This window comes from Siniperca chuatsi, linkage group LG12, assembly GCF_020085105.1.
Source record: "Siniperca chuatsi isolate FFG_IHB_CAS linkage group LG12, ASM2008510v1, whole genome shotgun sequence".
In the NCBI taxonomy this organism is placed as follows: domain Eukaryota; kingdom Metazoa; phylum Chordata; class Actinopteri; order Centrarchiformes; family Sinipercidae; genus Siniperca; species Siniperca chuatsi.
Genome location: NC_058053.1, coordinates 9,857,679 through 9,870,397, shown reverse-complemented (window position 1 = coordinate 9,870,397; position 12,719 = coordinate 9,857,679). Strand labels below are relative to the sequence as shown.

Sequence of the window (12,719 nt, the reverse complement as noted above, 5' to 3'; positions counted from 1 at the left end):
ATGTCTGGCAGCAGAGACCATGCGCGGTCGCCATATTACGGAGCACCCCTCCCCTTCAGTCCCGTCACACAGCACAGAGCCACAGCAGCGGTGCGGGAGGCTATATACTGAACAACGCTACCGCTGGGGAGGACCAGTGATACAGCAAAACCAAGACCAAAACGAGGACTCAGTGGAATGGATTAAACCTTTGTACGCCGCTATTAAGTGATCGTATTCGGTTTTACATCACTGTACACCGAATGAAAGGTTGTTTGTTTTCATTTTCTTTCCTGTGAGCAAATTCAGCAGCTAAAACGACTCACTATAGTCTGTGTTTAGCTAGCCGGTGATGGAGACTGGCAGCTAGCTAGCTGACGTTACTCCTCTGTCAGGCTAGCCTCTAATATAACGCTAACTTACTCAGCAGCTATTCTGCTTTTAGTACGAGCGGCCATTACAACATAGCTTCTCTTTAGAAAACCTACACAATGTTAGGTTGTGCTTAACAAAGGCACAAACGGATAACGCTGGTAGTTAGCCGGCGAATTAACGTACAACTGGCATCAGCTGACGTTAGCTCGCTAGCTACTCAGCAAGCGGCCACTAGCTTCTTTTGCCTCGCTAACTGTCACCGCAGCACAGTGAATCGTGTATGAGAGCCTGTAAATATTGGCACAACTTTGCCGGATATTTGAGAACAGCCGATACTTGGTTTAAACATTTTTTTGATCGTGTTGTCTGTTGACCGTAGTTTTGTCAAAACGGCGCCGTTAACGAACTGCAACCTTATTGCATACTGTCAGAGACCAACTACCCCCCGGATTTTCTCCAAATGCATCATCCGGACCCTGCAGGAGACTCTGGCATTGTTAGAAAGATGGCGCACCCGGCTGTCTTTCACAGAAGGGGTAGCAACACAGGCAGCGGGAGCGGCTCCGCGCTGTCAACACCGGCAAACCCGGTGGTCAATAACAGCCACGTCCCAGCCGATGATTATCAACCCTCCCTGTTGATTCAGTGCCAACCTCCTGCTGGTTCATCCTCCCCGGGTCCCCATCATATTCCACCCCACAGCCTGAATCTGCATTCCCAGCCCCAGCCCACACAGTCGGCTGGAGCTCAGATAAAAAAGAAGAGTGGTTTCCAGATCACAAGTGTGACTCCAGCACAAATATCTGTGAGTACCAACAACAGTATTGCCGAGGACACAGAGAGCTATGATGACCTGGATGAGTCCCACACAGAGGATCTCTCTTCTTCTGAAATCCTGGATGTGTCCCTCTCCCGAGCTAATGACATAGTGGGAGCAGAGAGAAGCTCTTCAGAAGAGACACTGAATAATTTCCATGAGGCAGAGACCCCTGGAGCTGTCTCCCCCAACCAGCCTTCACACCCCCATGCCCTGAACCAGGCTCAACAGCATGGAGGGGGCATGGTCAACGGGACTGTGCACCATCAACATCCTCATCATCCTAACCATGCCCAGGTCTACCCTCTGACCTCTGGGCCTGGGAGCACCCCATCTGCCCTCACTTCTGGAGCTTTACCTTGTGTCACCCAGAAAATGCCTTCTAACATGGGGGTCCCTCAAGAGAATGTTTCCCAGACTGTCCCTACAAGTATTGTTGCTCAGCCTGTGGGGGTTGTGGTCCCTGGAATGCACAGCTCTGCTACGGGCACTACAGTTAGCATAGTTAATCCCCAGACCAGCAGTGTTAGTAATGTGAATATGTTGAGCTCTGCCAATGTGCCTGTGAGAGGGGGGATCAGCACAAGTGCTAGCAGTAGCAGTGGTGGCTTTCCTCTCAATGTGATAAGCAGCAGTGGGGGGAGCGGAGGTGGTTCTGTTGCAGCCGGGGGTAACCTTATAACCACCACTAATGTCAGCATGATCCAGCAACACCAAAACGTCAACTCAAACATCACTATGACTACGACTACTGCTGCTGTTGCTGCTGTCAGTGCCTCTGGAGGGATGGGACTCTCCAGTGGGATCCAGGCAAGAGTTGGATCTGCTGTGCTGCAGTCCGTGAGTGCCCCTGTCACAGCTGTGGCCACAGCCCCTGTATCATCCACGCCTGCACCAGCTCCGGCCCCTGCAGTGGCTACCACCAGTTCTCGCTTTAGGGTGGTGAAGCTGGACTCTAGCTCTGAGCCCTTTAAGAAGGGCAGATGGACATGCACTGAATTCTATGACAAGGATACCCCAGCCTCTGTTCCCAGCTCCTCTGCATCTGATACTGGGTCTCTCAGCATGCGTCAGTTTGTCTCTGAGAACTTTGTTGGGGCCTCAGAGAGGGAAAGCACAAGTGGTAGTTCTGTGAGTAGCACTATGAGTACATTGAGCCATTATACTGAAAGTGTGTGCAGTGGAGAGGCTGGGGGTCCCCTAGTGCCCCAGCATGCCCAGGATTATGCCTCCCCTCCTCAGGGCTTTCAAGGAATCCTCCCCAGTGGCTTAAGCATGGGAGTGTCCCAACCTCACATGCACCCCCAGGATATTACCCATTCACATGTGAAGACTACTGTGGCCCCCTCGGCTCCCACAAACATTCATCAGCCTGCTCCCATGCCAGGCCATCAGGCCACCATTGGACTCCCTACGCCTGCTGTACACCAGCAGCAGCTCACCTATGCCCAGGCTGTTGCTAATCAATCCCTAGGCTCCACACAGGGCCTAGTGGGTGTTCAGCAGCAGAAGATAGGCTATGCCACCCTGCCACAGCAGCCACCTCCCACCCCCCAAGCAGCCCCAGTGCAGGTGAGGCCACCTGAGTACACCCAGCCACACCAAGGTATTCCCCAGGCTGCTGCTTCTCAACCTCTGTCCAGCCAAGCTGGATCAGCTCCCTCCGGGCCAGCTAATGGAGCATGTCAGATGATGGGAGGCCCGCAGCAGTCACAGGCACTCCTTCACACACAACCCCAGCAGCCCTCCTCCCTTCAGGCCACCACCTCTCATGTTGGAGTACCAGGTCTTGGCCAGCAGCCTCAGAGCCACCCCGGCCATCTGGATTGCCAGCAGCAGAAGCAACAGTCAGTCCCAACACAAATCCAAAACCCAGGCCTGGGCACCCAGCTGCCCACAACAGTCCACCAGAGCCAAGTGTCTGCACCAAGTGTGCCTCCTCCCAACCCTCAGAGCGATCCCCAGGCCCAGCCCCAAGCTCACAACACTGGGAATAGTGGTAGAATGCCCCCACAGGGTGTTCCTCAGAGCCAACCGTCTTGTGTCAGCTTGTCCCAGGAGCACAGCAGTGCCCAGGCCCTGGCTCATGCTGCCCAGGCCAGTGCCCTCTATGCTAGTCTGCCCACCTTCACCACCACTCAGCTGCAAGATGCCCAGCGGCTGCTCCTCCAGCACCAGTCTGCTTTGTTGGGGCTGCCCAAGCTGTCCGGAGGGGAGTCTGGATCTGGATCCAGCACTGGCCAGGGTCAAGAAGCTGAGGGCAACACTGCTACCACCAGTGCCTTAACTGCATCAGCTGGTCTCAAGACTGTTGATGGAGAGGAGGATGGGTAAGATATTCTATTTCCTTACTTTTTTGTTTATATTTAAGTTGCAACCAGATTTCTGAGATGTGTTTCAACACAGGCACAGGTGACAAACATTTTAGCACTAATCTAGAATCAAAGTAGACTACTAAGAGATGCCTCCTGTTAAATGGGTGTTTGTAGCCCAACTCAGCATTCAGAGTGTTTGAAGCTGGTTGTTGTAGCAGCTGTGAGGGAAGAAAAGTGTTATTGTTTTCCTAGATAGCCAGCATACAGTAGTCAGGCTACCACAGTCTGTCTGTCCTCTGTCAGTCCTCTGTCAGTGGGACACAGTGCAGGGCTCAGCTGGATGTGTCGTCTCTTGTCTTTATCAAGTGGCTGCAGTGATTCGACATTTTACCTAGCCTGCCTCCTTGCTTGAATCCTGACACTCTGCCTTACAGGGCACAATTTCTGCTGGGTGCACAGTTCGCTGTACACACTCTCTCAGCATATTTGTTGTTGAAAAGCAGGAAACAAGGCAGAGGTGTTATGATTATTTAATCAGAGATAATACAAGGCAGGTGGCTGCAAATGTGGTAGAAATAAACGAAATAATCTAGTTCTCGAGACGAAACAAAACATTTCAGACAGTATTTAATTTTGTTGAAGATGATCTCATGAGGAAGACATTGTGGTTTACTTGTTGACATGAAAAGCATAGTGCAGTAGTCCTTTCCTTCACTAAAAGCTTATTGATTCTTTTTTTCTCTTTCCTCCATATTTCTTTGTCACTCCTCTCCAGTCACTACAGTTTGCTAGTGATTTATGTGATGAACAGCTGAAAGTCCTGTGGAATCTCTTCCCAATAATGAGTTATAAGAACTGATTTTGATGTTACAGGGGATTTTTAATCACCATGCAGCAGCAGCAGCAGCAGCAGCAGCAGCAGCAGCAGCAGGAAATTGCTCACGTTTCAGTCACTCTTACAATCTTAAGCCATTGTTCCTGACTTCTGAAAACTTTATTATTACCTTAGTGTTTAGGATGTTTTGCATACCTGAGTTATAAAAATTAACAGATAGGGAGGAGAAACCAAGATGAATTGATTACTGGACTGGTTTTCATTACTGAGAATATAAAGGGTAACATGGATGTAATGATGTTGGTTTTGTTTCAGTCTGTCTTTATGGGCCAGTTAGATGGATACTGAAGGATAGCTACTATTATCACATGACATATAACTCTGAGGAATGTGAAATCTATGGGGATCAGGTGGATTATTGTCTTTGATGATAAGTAGCATTTGGGTGAAACCAAAGCCCTTGTTACAAATGAGAAGATTGTCTTGGTGAATTAAGCTCACGGTTAATTTCTCTCTATTTAACCTGCTGTCACACGAGTGCAAGTAGTTGAGACAGTGCCTGCTGAAGTTGGTGTTTCCCTACTAATGGGTGGCTGCAACTCGAACTGGCTATTTTTCTCTCATTCTTAACCAATGAACCTCCATTCACAAAAAAGTAATGCAAACCCAGAGATGACTGCACACCCTCATCAGCTGATGCGAACACACATTCGACCATGTACACTTACAAAGACCACAAATGAAGCCTTTCCCCGCAGATTTAAATCATTTAATATTTCATCATCTGTGGATACTTAATTCAATTTGTTCTATATATTTTCTATTCTAAGACTAGACTGGAGCATACATTTAAAAACCGCAAACTGTTCTACAGGGTTATATGTACATTATGTAAAGCACTCTCAAGTCACTTTACTCAGTTTTCTTGTGATAAATGATGGGGTTGGATGAAAATAAAAAAACAAAACCTGATATAATTTATTTTCCAGAAAAACCTGTGCTCAACATGCATAAGATCATACTGAGCATCCAAAGAGCTTTCAACAGCTCATTAGCCCATCTAACCATCGTTGAGGTCAAGCTACTTCAGTCAGTAACTGTGCTTCAATGATCAGTGTCACATAACATTTTGCAATGCTGGGAGAACATAAGTTTTGTGTGTTTTAGCATTTATAGTCCAGCTTTTGGTTGTGTGCTTTTGTGCTGCCAAAATCTTTCATCATTTCTGATTCATGACAGTGTATGTGTATTGTTCATTATTGTTGACAGCATTTATTTAAGCTGAGCATTAATTTAGAAGTTAATTGCAGATTAAAAAGTCCCGATGTATGAATAGTCTTTAATGTACTGTTAGAGTTTGTGAAAGACAAAGAATGTGATATATTTTAATTGTAGGCCAGCTTTAGACAAAGAGGGGGATTTAAAATGCAGGGGATGGACCTCGAATGTAGAGGATTTCACACTTCACACAGTCTAATTAGTATTAAGTATTAACTTTTTATTGTGAAGTTCGTAATATTTGAGTTTCATCGAAGTTGTGAGAGATGTGTTCATTCAACTCTGTGGAAGTTTTTGAGGCTGTCTTGAGGCTGCCTACAAGTTGCAAATGTTGCACCGATGTTCACTTGTGTTTAGGAGAAACTACCCCTGCACAATGGGTAGTTCAGGGAACCTGGGACATTGAAGCATTCCCAGCTAACACACACCACCAGGCTCTGTCGGTTTAGAAAGCTTGATATCTCTGTCACTCACCTTTTTAACTTAATAAAATCTAATTAGGGCTGGGCCATAAATTTTGTTATTTTCAATTTGCATTAATTTGGACAACAGAATTTTGGAAAATGACACTAAAAGTTGATAGTATTATTGATTTATTGCCCTAAATCTCATTGTGGTAACATAGGACTGACTGGTACTGATTACTCTAATTTTTCTGCTGAAAAGACCTGAGACCTTTTTCCTTTGTGTACTAATTGCCAGTCCCTCATAAAAGCTGATTTGTTCTCTATCTGGTAGGAACGTATTTACAAGCATGTTCTGGCCGGGCGTTGGTGTGCCGTGTCAGTGGTTGTACAGTTCCTATGGTCTGCTGTGTGGCTGCTGTCAACATATTTTCCAGTTTTAATGTGTGGGATGACCCTGCCCTCATTTAAAAAAAAAAAAAAAAAGACTGTTTTACTGTTGACTGTAAAACCGTCTCTTTTAGAGTATCTGTGTGTGTGTGCATGCGTGTGCACTGACGAGTCATTAAAGCTAGGGCAGGTAATGTATTTCAGAAGCATTTTTTTGTTATATTTGGTGAAATTCTCTTTACACCCCGACAGCAATCAATAAATCAAATGGTCTAAAAAATAAATAAATTTGAAAAACATCCGGTATCTGTGTCTTTGGCAGGCCTGTAATAAGCCCATCGCTGGCCTATCTACCTGCCTACCTGCACGCACTCTGCCCGTGCACTCATTGCACATAAAGGGAGGGGGTGGGGTTTTTTCAGTTGGATACTTTCAAAATCTAGCTGTCTTTTGCTAGTTTCTCCAACATTAGCTACCCTAGCTTTAATGGGATATGTTCAAGATGGGTGGGCAGGCTGCTGCTTGACTGCTGGGTTTTATAGGCCATTCATGGTAAATCAGTGATTAGAAAAGGGTGCCAGATGTTTAATGGCAAGATCAAAATGTATCTAATGTGAGAGCAGGTAATGTGATCATATGCCGGTTTCGACATGATAAAGAGTCATCTCTTTGTATGTGAGGATGTGGTTTTGTGCAGTCAGGCTGTGTTGCGTTTGTCTCTCTCTCTCTCTCTCTGTGTGTGGTGTGGGGTGGGGGGTGGTGTGTAGTTTAGTTCTTGTTTCACAGTCAGAGTTTTGAGAGGTAATGTAGGGCTGGTTAACTTTAGTGCATGGTATTATTTTCTGTTCTACCTTTTTTATGTAAAGCACTTTATAAACATAATTTTAAAGTTACAGATTTTCATTAATATTAGTTTTGTTCATTATTATGTAGGTTGGAGCAGCATTGTGGTGAGATCTGGCCTTGAACTCATTTCAGATACTGTATTAAGGTATGATGTTTAGATTCTTGTTTATAGTTTTTAAAAAAAAAATTTTTTTTTGTTCTAATTAACAGATTGGATGTTTTTGTTTTTGAGAGTATGACCCTTTCAGTTTATCCCTTTTTCCAAGTCACACCCAGTGTCTCCATTTTAAGTGTGACCTTATGTTTCTTATAATTAAAGTGTTTTTCATAAGCAACCATAGAAGATTTGAGATTTTGGTCCAGGTTGAAGTACTTGTTTCTCAGCTTTAATGCTTTTTATCAGCATGTGACATGATCTTAGTACAGTTTTGCAGTCTGATAGATTCTTTAATGTTTCCTTTAATGTAGTTGATATGTCAGTAATAACAAAATATGACACGGTCTCTTGCCTTCTAAGTCATTCTTGGAATATAAAGTGACAAACTGACAGACAGTTGATCTGGCTTTTAAAGAAGAGCTGCAGTTTCAGATTATTCCACTCAAGCATTCACATGCAAAGATGGAGAATATAACCACTAAACATTGGCTGAAGGCTTTGATCCAAATATATATGTTTGTTTTTACTTCCTTTCAGGCAAATTACATATATGTATGTGCCAGACAGATATGTTTTTTTTTTTTTTTTTTTTTTTGCTTGTCTCAGACGTCAACAGCATTCAACATCAGTATGGTGTTGAATAGTAGAAGCATAAGCACTTGTTACTTGACTTGACTATAAACAGCCCCGTGTTAAAAAACACAAGGTGTGGCGTTGGTGGGGGCATGTTTCTTCAGCTGTCATGAATATACACTTGCAGGTATTTGACTGGCCAACGTGGTGCCAGGGACGATGCATTGCGGCAAGAGTTGAGCCAGGTACTCCTTCTTTGCCAAACTAGCCTGCATCTTTTTGCCGAAGCCCCTGCTGTGCCAATGCTATGGTCTCATTGAAATGAATAAGGATGCTGCAGTTTTTTTTTTGTTTTTTTTTTTTTAAACGCAGTGCTATTGTTGGTCTGAACACATTCGTGTGTGAGTGAGTGTGAATGTGTGAAGGCTCGGGGGAATGTGGGGCTGGCTGGCAGCATGATGGCTATCTCTACTGCTGTCTGTTTTGAATGTAATCTTCCCCCTGGCAGTGCAGGCAGCCAGTGTGTGCTGGGCCTGTTGCTCATTGTGTGGAGATCAACGCGATCCCCAAAATTCACAACGCACAGAGGAAGTGACCCAATCTGACCCGACCCAACTTAGTCAGGTCTACTGAAGCTTGTTGAGACCACTGAGGACACAGCAGACTGGACCAGATGGAACCAGACTGAGCAGAGTTGTGGATGACTGTTCCAGCTCTGATAAATCCTGCCATTGTGTTGCTCCACTATTTCCTTCTTCAGTGTTCGCTCTGTAGATGGTTTTGTATGAGCATTGGCTAGGGGAAGGTTAAACCATAGACTATGACAAACCTGATGTCCAGATTTTCCAGTCTGTTGTTCAATAGCGCTTTAGATAAAAGAGATATTCTAAACATTGTCCATGGTTTGTTTGTCTTTTCAGGCCAAATTTTCTTTAATAGCTGTACCCACGGCTGTATGAATTTAGTGGCAACACTGTCTTGTGCTGAACCCTAACCCATCTTAGCGTTTCCTCTTCAGTTAAGTAGGTGCCATGATACATCATAGATGGCTTTCTTGTAATATATTGCGAAATGCAGGCTCGTCTGTGGTGTCGTACTATTGTAATCATACACTAAATATTGTGTATTTTTAGTATCAAACACTCACCCCCTGTAAGACTGAAAGATGGCTGTAAAAAGTTTGTAGTATTACATAGAGCATGGTGGCTGGAGTCAACTTGATTACAGTGGATTCCAATTGCATTTAGAAAATGTTTTAAAATAAATTCGCCTTACGCCTTACCTGAAAAGTGATATTTGAAATATCTTTGATATAAGCTGATACAGTTGTTTATAGCTTCATTTGGTCATGTGAATGTGATTTATTTTGTAATTTTCTACAAAAATAACTCCATAACTAACTTGATAAAACACAGAATGATGATGTGCTCCTTTTACTAATTAACAGCCCCTAATAACTTCAGTGTTGCTCATAATAATAGCACATTGCTGTGTTGTACAGCTAGCTTAAGTACTGAAAGTTTGTAATGTTTAGTATAATAATGTTTGTAGTGGTCAGTCCAAAAAAAGAAAAGGCATTAATTAAAGGCTATTAAAATTTAATCCAAATGATTCCTCTGATTAGAGTAATCCTTTTGTAAAGCCATTTAATCAAGCCTTACAAATATTGAAATTTTTTTTTTTTTTTTTTTGCCATATTTTCCAGATCATTTTGCAAAACTGAGCTGGAAATGAACCATGGACTTAATATAGGTGCCAAGACTGGACAGGTGTTGTGCCTTTTTAAGAGAATCGTTTACTGATGTCATGACAAACACTCACACTCAATCACAGAGTTATTTTGTGTAGCAAATGCATCAATATTGTGGCCATGTTTAGCTGTTGGCTTTTATATAGAGCTCTGGTTTGTCCACAGTTGCACATCACTGAAGTGTTTCACTAAAAGTAAACAACATTTGTTATTTGTTATGCTGCTGACACCTCCCCCACCCCTACCACATAGACCAAGCCAGAGAACACCAGAACTCAGCAGAGCAGCAACATGCTGTGTATGAGCGAGGGAGGGAGGGAGGTCTCGCTACACGCTACTGAATGTTTACTGTCTTTCTAAGCCAAGCGGGGAAAGCATGAATGGCAGAAGGAAGCTAAACAAGGAGATTGTGAGGAGTTTACTGCTTGTTGATGAAATAGAGTTTAATACATGCCACTCACATTTGCATATCTCTCTATAAATCACTGTGTGTCTTTGTCCGTTGCTTATTTGTATGCTTTGTGGAGATGTCATTGATTTCATTTGTCTCTGCCCCCTTCTCGCAGATGGTTTATTTTTCCATCAATAAACAGGATTGTTTCACTTAAGAGTGCGGTGGGGAAACTAATGGCTTGTAATGGATGATAATGGATTGTGTTTTTAGCCTGCCTTTCATCTATGAGAAAATTGCCCACCCACCCCTGAACGCACACGCACACGCGCACACACACAGAGTGTCGGTTCTTTTTGTACCTGTACAATACAGGCAGAAGCAGTTATCTTCCTCAATTATTATTTAGTTGTTTGTTTATTTATTGTCTTTCCACTGAAGGGGGTCTGTGGTGCATCAAAATAAATAGATTGTCTTTGGTCATATTGTGACCAAATATAATATATTATATAATTACACTTAAAATGGGTTGTCCTGTGGGGTTCAGCGTTTTTGTGATAGATTGTCGTGCTGATTCCCTTCCTTATTAGTTAAGGAGAACTTAGACTTTGAAACCCTTGGTGTAGATTGTTTGGTCCAGTGCTTAATGCTAACATTTTATAGCAACATTGTCAGGTTTTGGCCTCATGCTAATAGCAATAAGCCAATATTGATTTTGGGATCTATAGAAAGTATTTTGTTGTTTTTAGTCACAGTGGATGGACACTGAGTGAAGTAGTTTTTATCTGCATTTTTAGTTTCCTGTATAGTAGTTTCCTGATGCCTGCCAGCTTAATTTCTATGGCAACAAAATAAATTGTGCTCATGAGAACAGAGACTTCCAGAAGGAAAATGGTACTATGGTGGACCTATTGTTTTTTTTGGTACAAAGATTGAAACAGGAATGACCCAAGACCCTTGAGAAACAAGTGCTTGCATGTTAACATAGGGTTTGAATAGTCAAAATAGGTGGGAGCTACTGTATTGTTGTACCACAATGTATTAAAGGTACTTAGTATTACTTAAGAAGCAGTTCAGAGTTCTCATCATTTGTTGGAGAAGCCAGCTTATTGAACAGAACGATAAAGAAGGATAAAGGGTGATTTATATTTTACTATAATTATAATAATACAATAATTATTTTGTGGTAATTGAGACCTCCTGTTACCTACAACAGGTGTGGCATAGTATTTGTGTAATGTATGACACTATGAAGTGGTGCTGATGGAGGTTTCATGTTCAGTCACACATTTTTATTCTAAGGCTTTAGTGGGCTGCCACTGTCATCCCCCTAAACATGCAGGCAATGTGCTGAATCATGGCCGGCATTCCTGTGGCCAGAACACTGTCCAGTCAGCTCCAGGAATTACACAAACGCACACACTCACACTCACAAATAAAGAGAATGCAGTGGATAACTTTGCTATTGGCATAAGAATTCCTGCTTTTTTCTCCCCCATGTCTTTCATACAGCTTGTTCCATTTCTCTCGCAGTTTGGTTCATTATATATATTTGTTTTTTTTACCCTGACAGGAATAAAAGCTGCCACGGTCATCCTAGGATATAGACAAAGTAACTGATAAAAGGATAATGGCATACTACCTTAATTCATATCAGTGTTCTCGGTGCTGACGGGCTGAACATACCAGCTAAATAGTTTTATCAGGCTGTGCACAAAACTATACAGACTAACTTTATTTGTAACCGTATGTCAAATAGCAATACGTGTGCTGTCACCAAATCCTGTGAGACATTTTGCACACATTTACACTGCTTGACTTGTTAAACATAGCTTTACCTATAATGAGGCGAGTGTCCTGTGCGCTGCAACAACAATTTGTCTACAGGTCCCTGAATATGAGATAAATATTATTCCCTGGATCCTAACACTTGATTATTGTCATGCCATAGATGTTATAACTACATAAGAGAGGGTAATCAGGAAGGACTGCAACAAACTATTATTTCCATTATTGATTAATCTGATGATTATTTTCTTTGATTATAGTTTGGTCTATAAAATATCACAAAATAGCAAACAATGTCCATCACAATTTCTGGAAGGACTGAATTTTTGCTTAAAAGATTATTTCAACTAGTAATTGGTAATCAAAATAGTTGCCGATTAATCAACTAATGTTTCAGCTCTAGAATCAACACACTACATGTCAAAAAGGCAGAAAAAAACTTGTCAAGGCACTAACTGAAAGTTGTTCAGAAGGACAGATACCATGATCAACTTACAGCAAGTTTTCAAGTGGATCAGTCTCATGCCTGTTCGAAGCTGGACTTGGGACAGGGTTAGCCTAGCTTAGCAAAAAGACTGTAAGCAGGGGGAAACGGCTAGCCTGGCTCTCTCCTAAAACACTCCTTTTACAATTGAAATTTCCTGCTCAAATATTAGAACCAGTGTGTGCATGGATGATCATCATGACGTGTCAAAGGAGCAACTCTTCATTTATGATGTTTGCTCAGGTTGATGGAGGCTGATACTTTCAGCTTTTCTGCTCGGCTGTGCTGATGTGAGAGCTCTATCCAGCGAGTGTCTTTTCCCATAGGGTTTAATTTT

At 42.8% G+C, this 12,719-nt stretch overlaps 1 protein-coding gene across 1 annotated transcript in view; it reads left to right on the top strand.

The window, feature by feature from the left end:
- The window catches only part of LOC122885378 (TSC22 domain family protein 1-like), a 30,371-nt gene continuing 17,652 nt past the window's right edge, over nucleotides 1–12,719 (top strand). Inside the window, exons 1-2 of the mRNA XM_044216372.1 lie at nucleotides 1–249; nucleotides 786–3,501. Coding sequence (XP_044072307.1) covers nucleotides 243–249; nucleotides 786–3,501 — 2,723 coding nt within the window. The 5' untranslated portion in view covers nucleotides 1–242. The remainder of the gene's footprint in view (nucleotides 250–785; nucleotides 3,502–12,719) is intronic.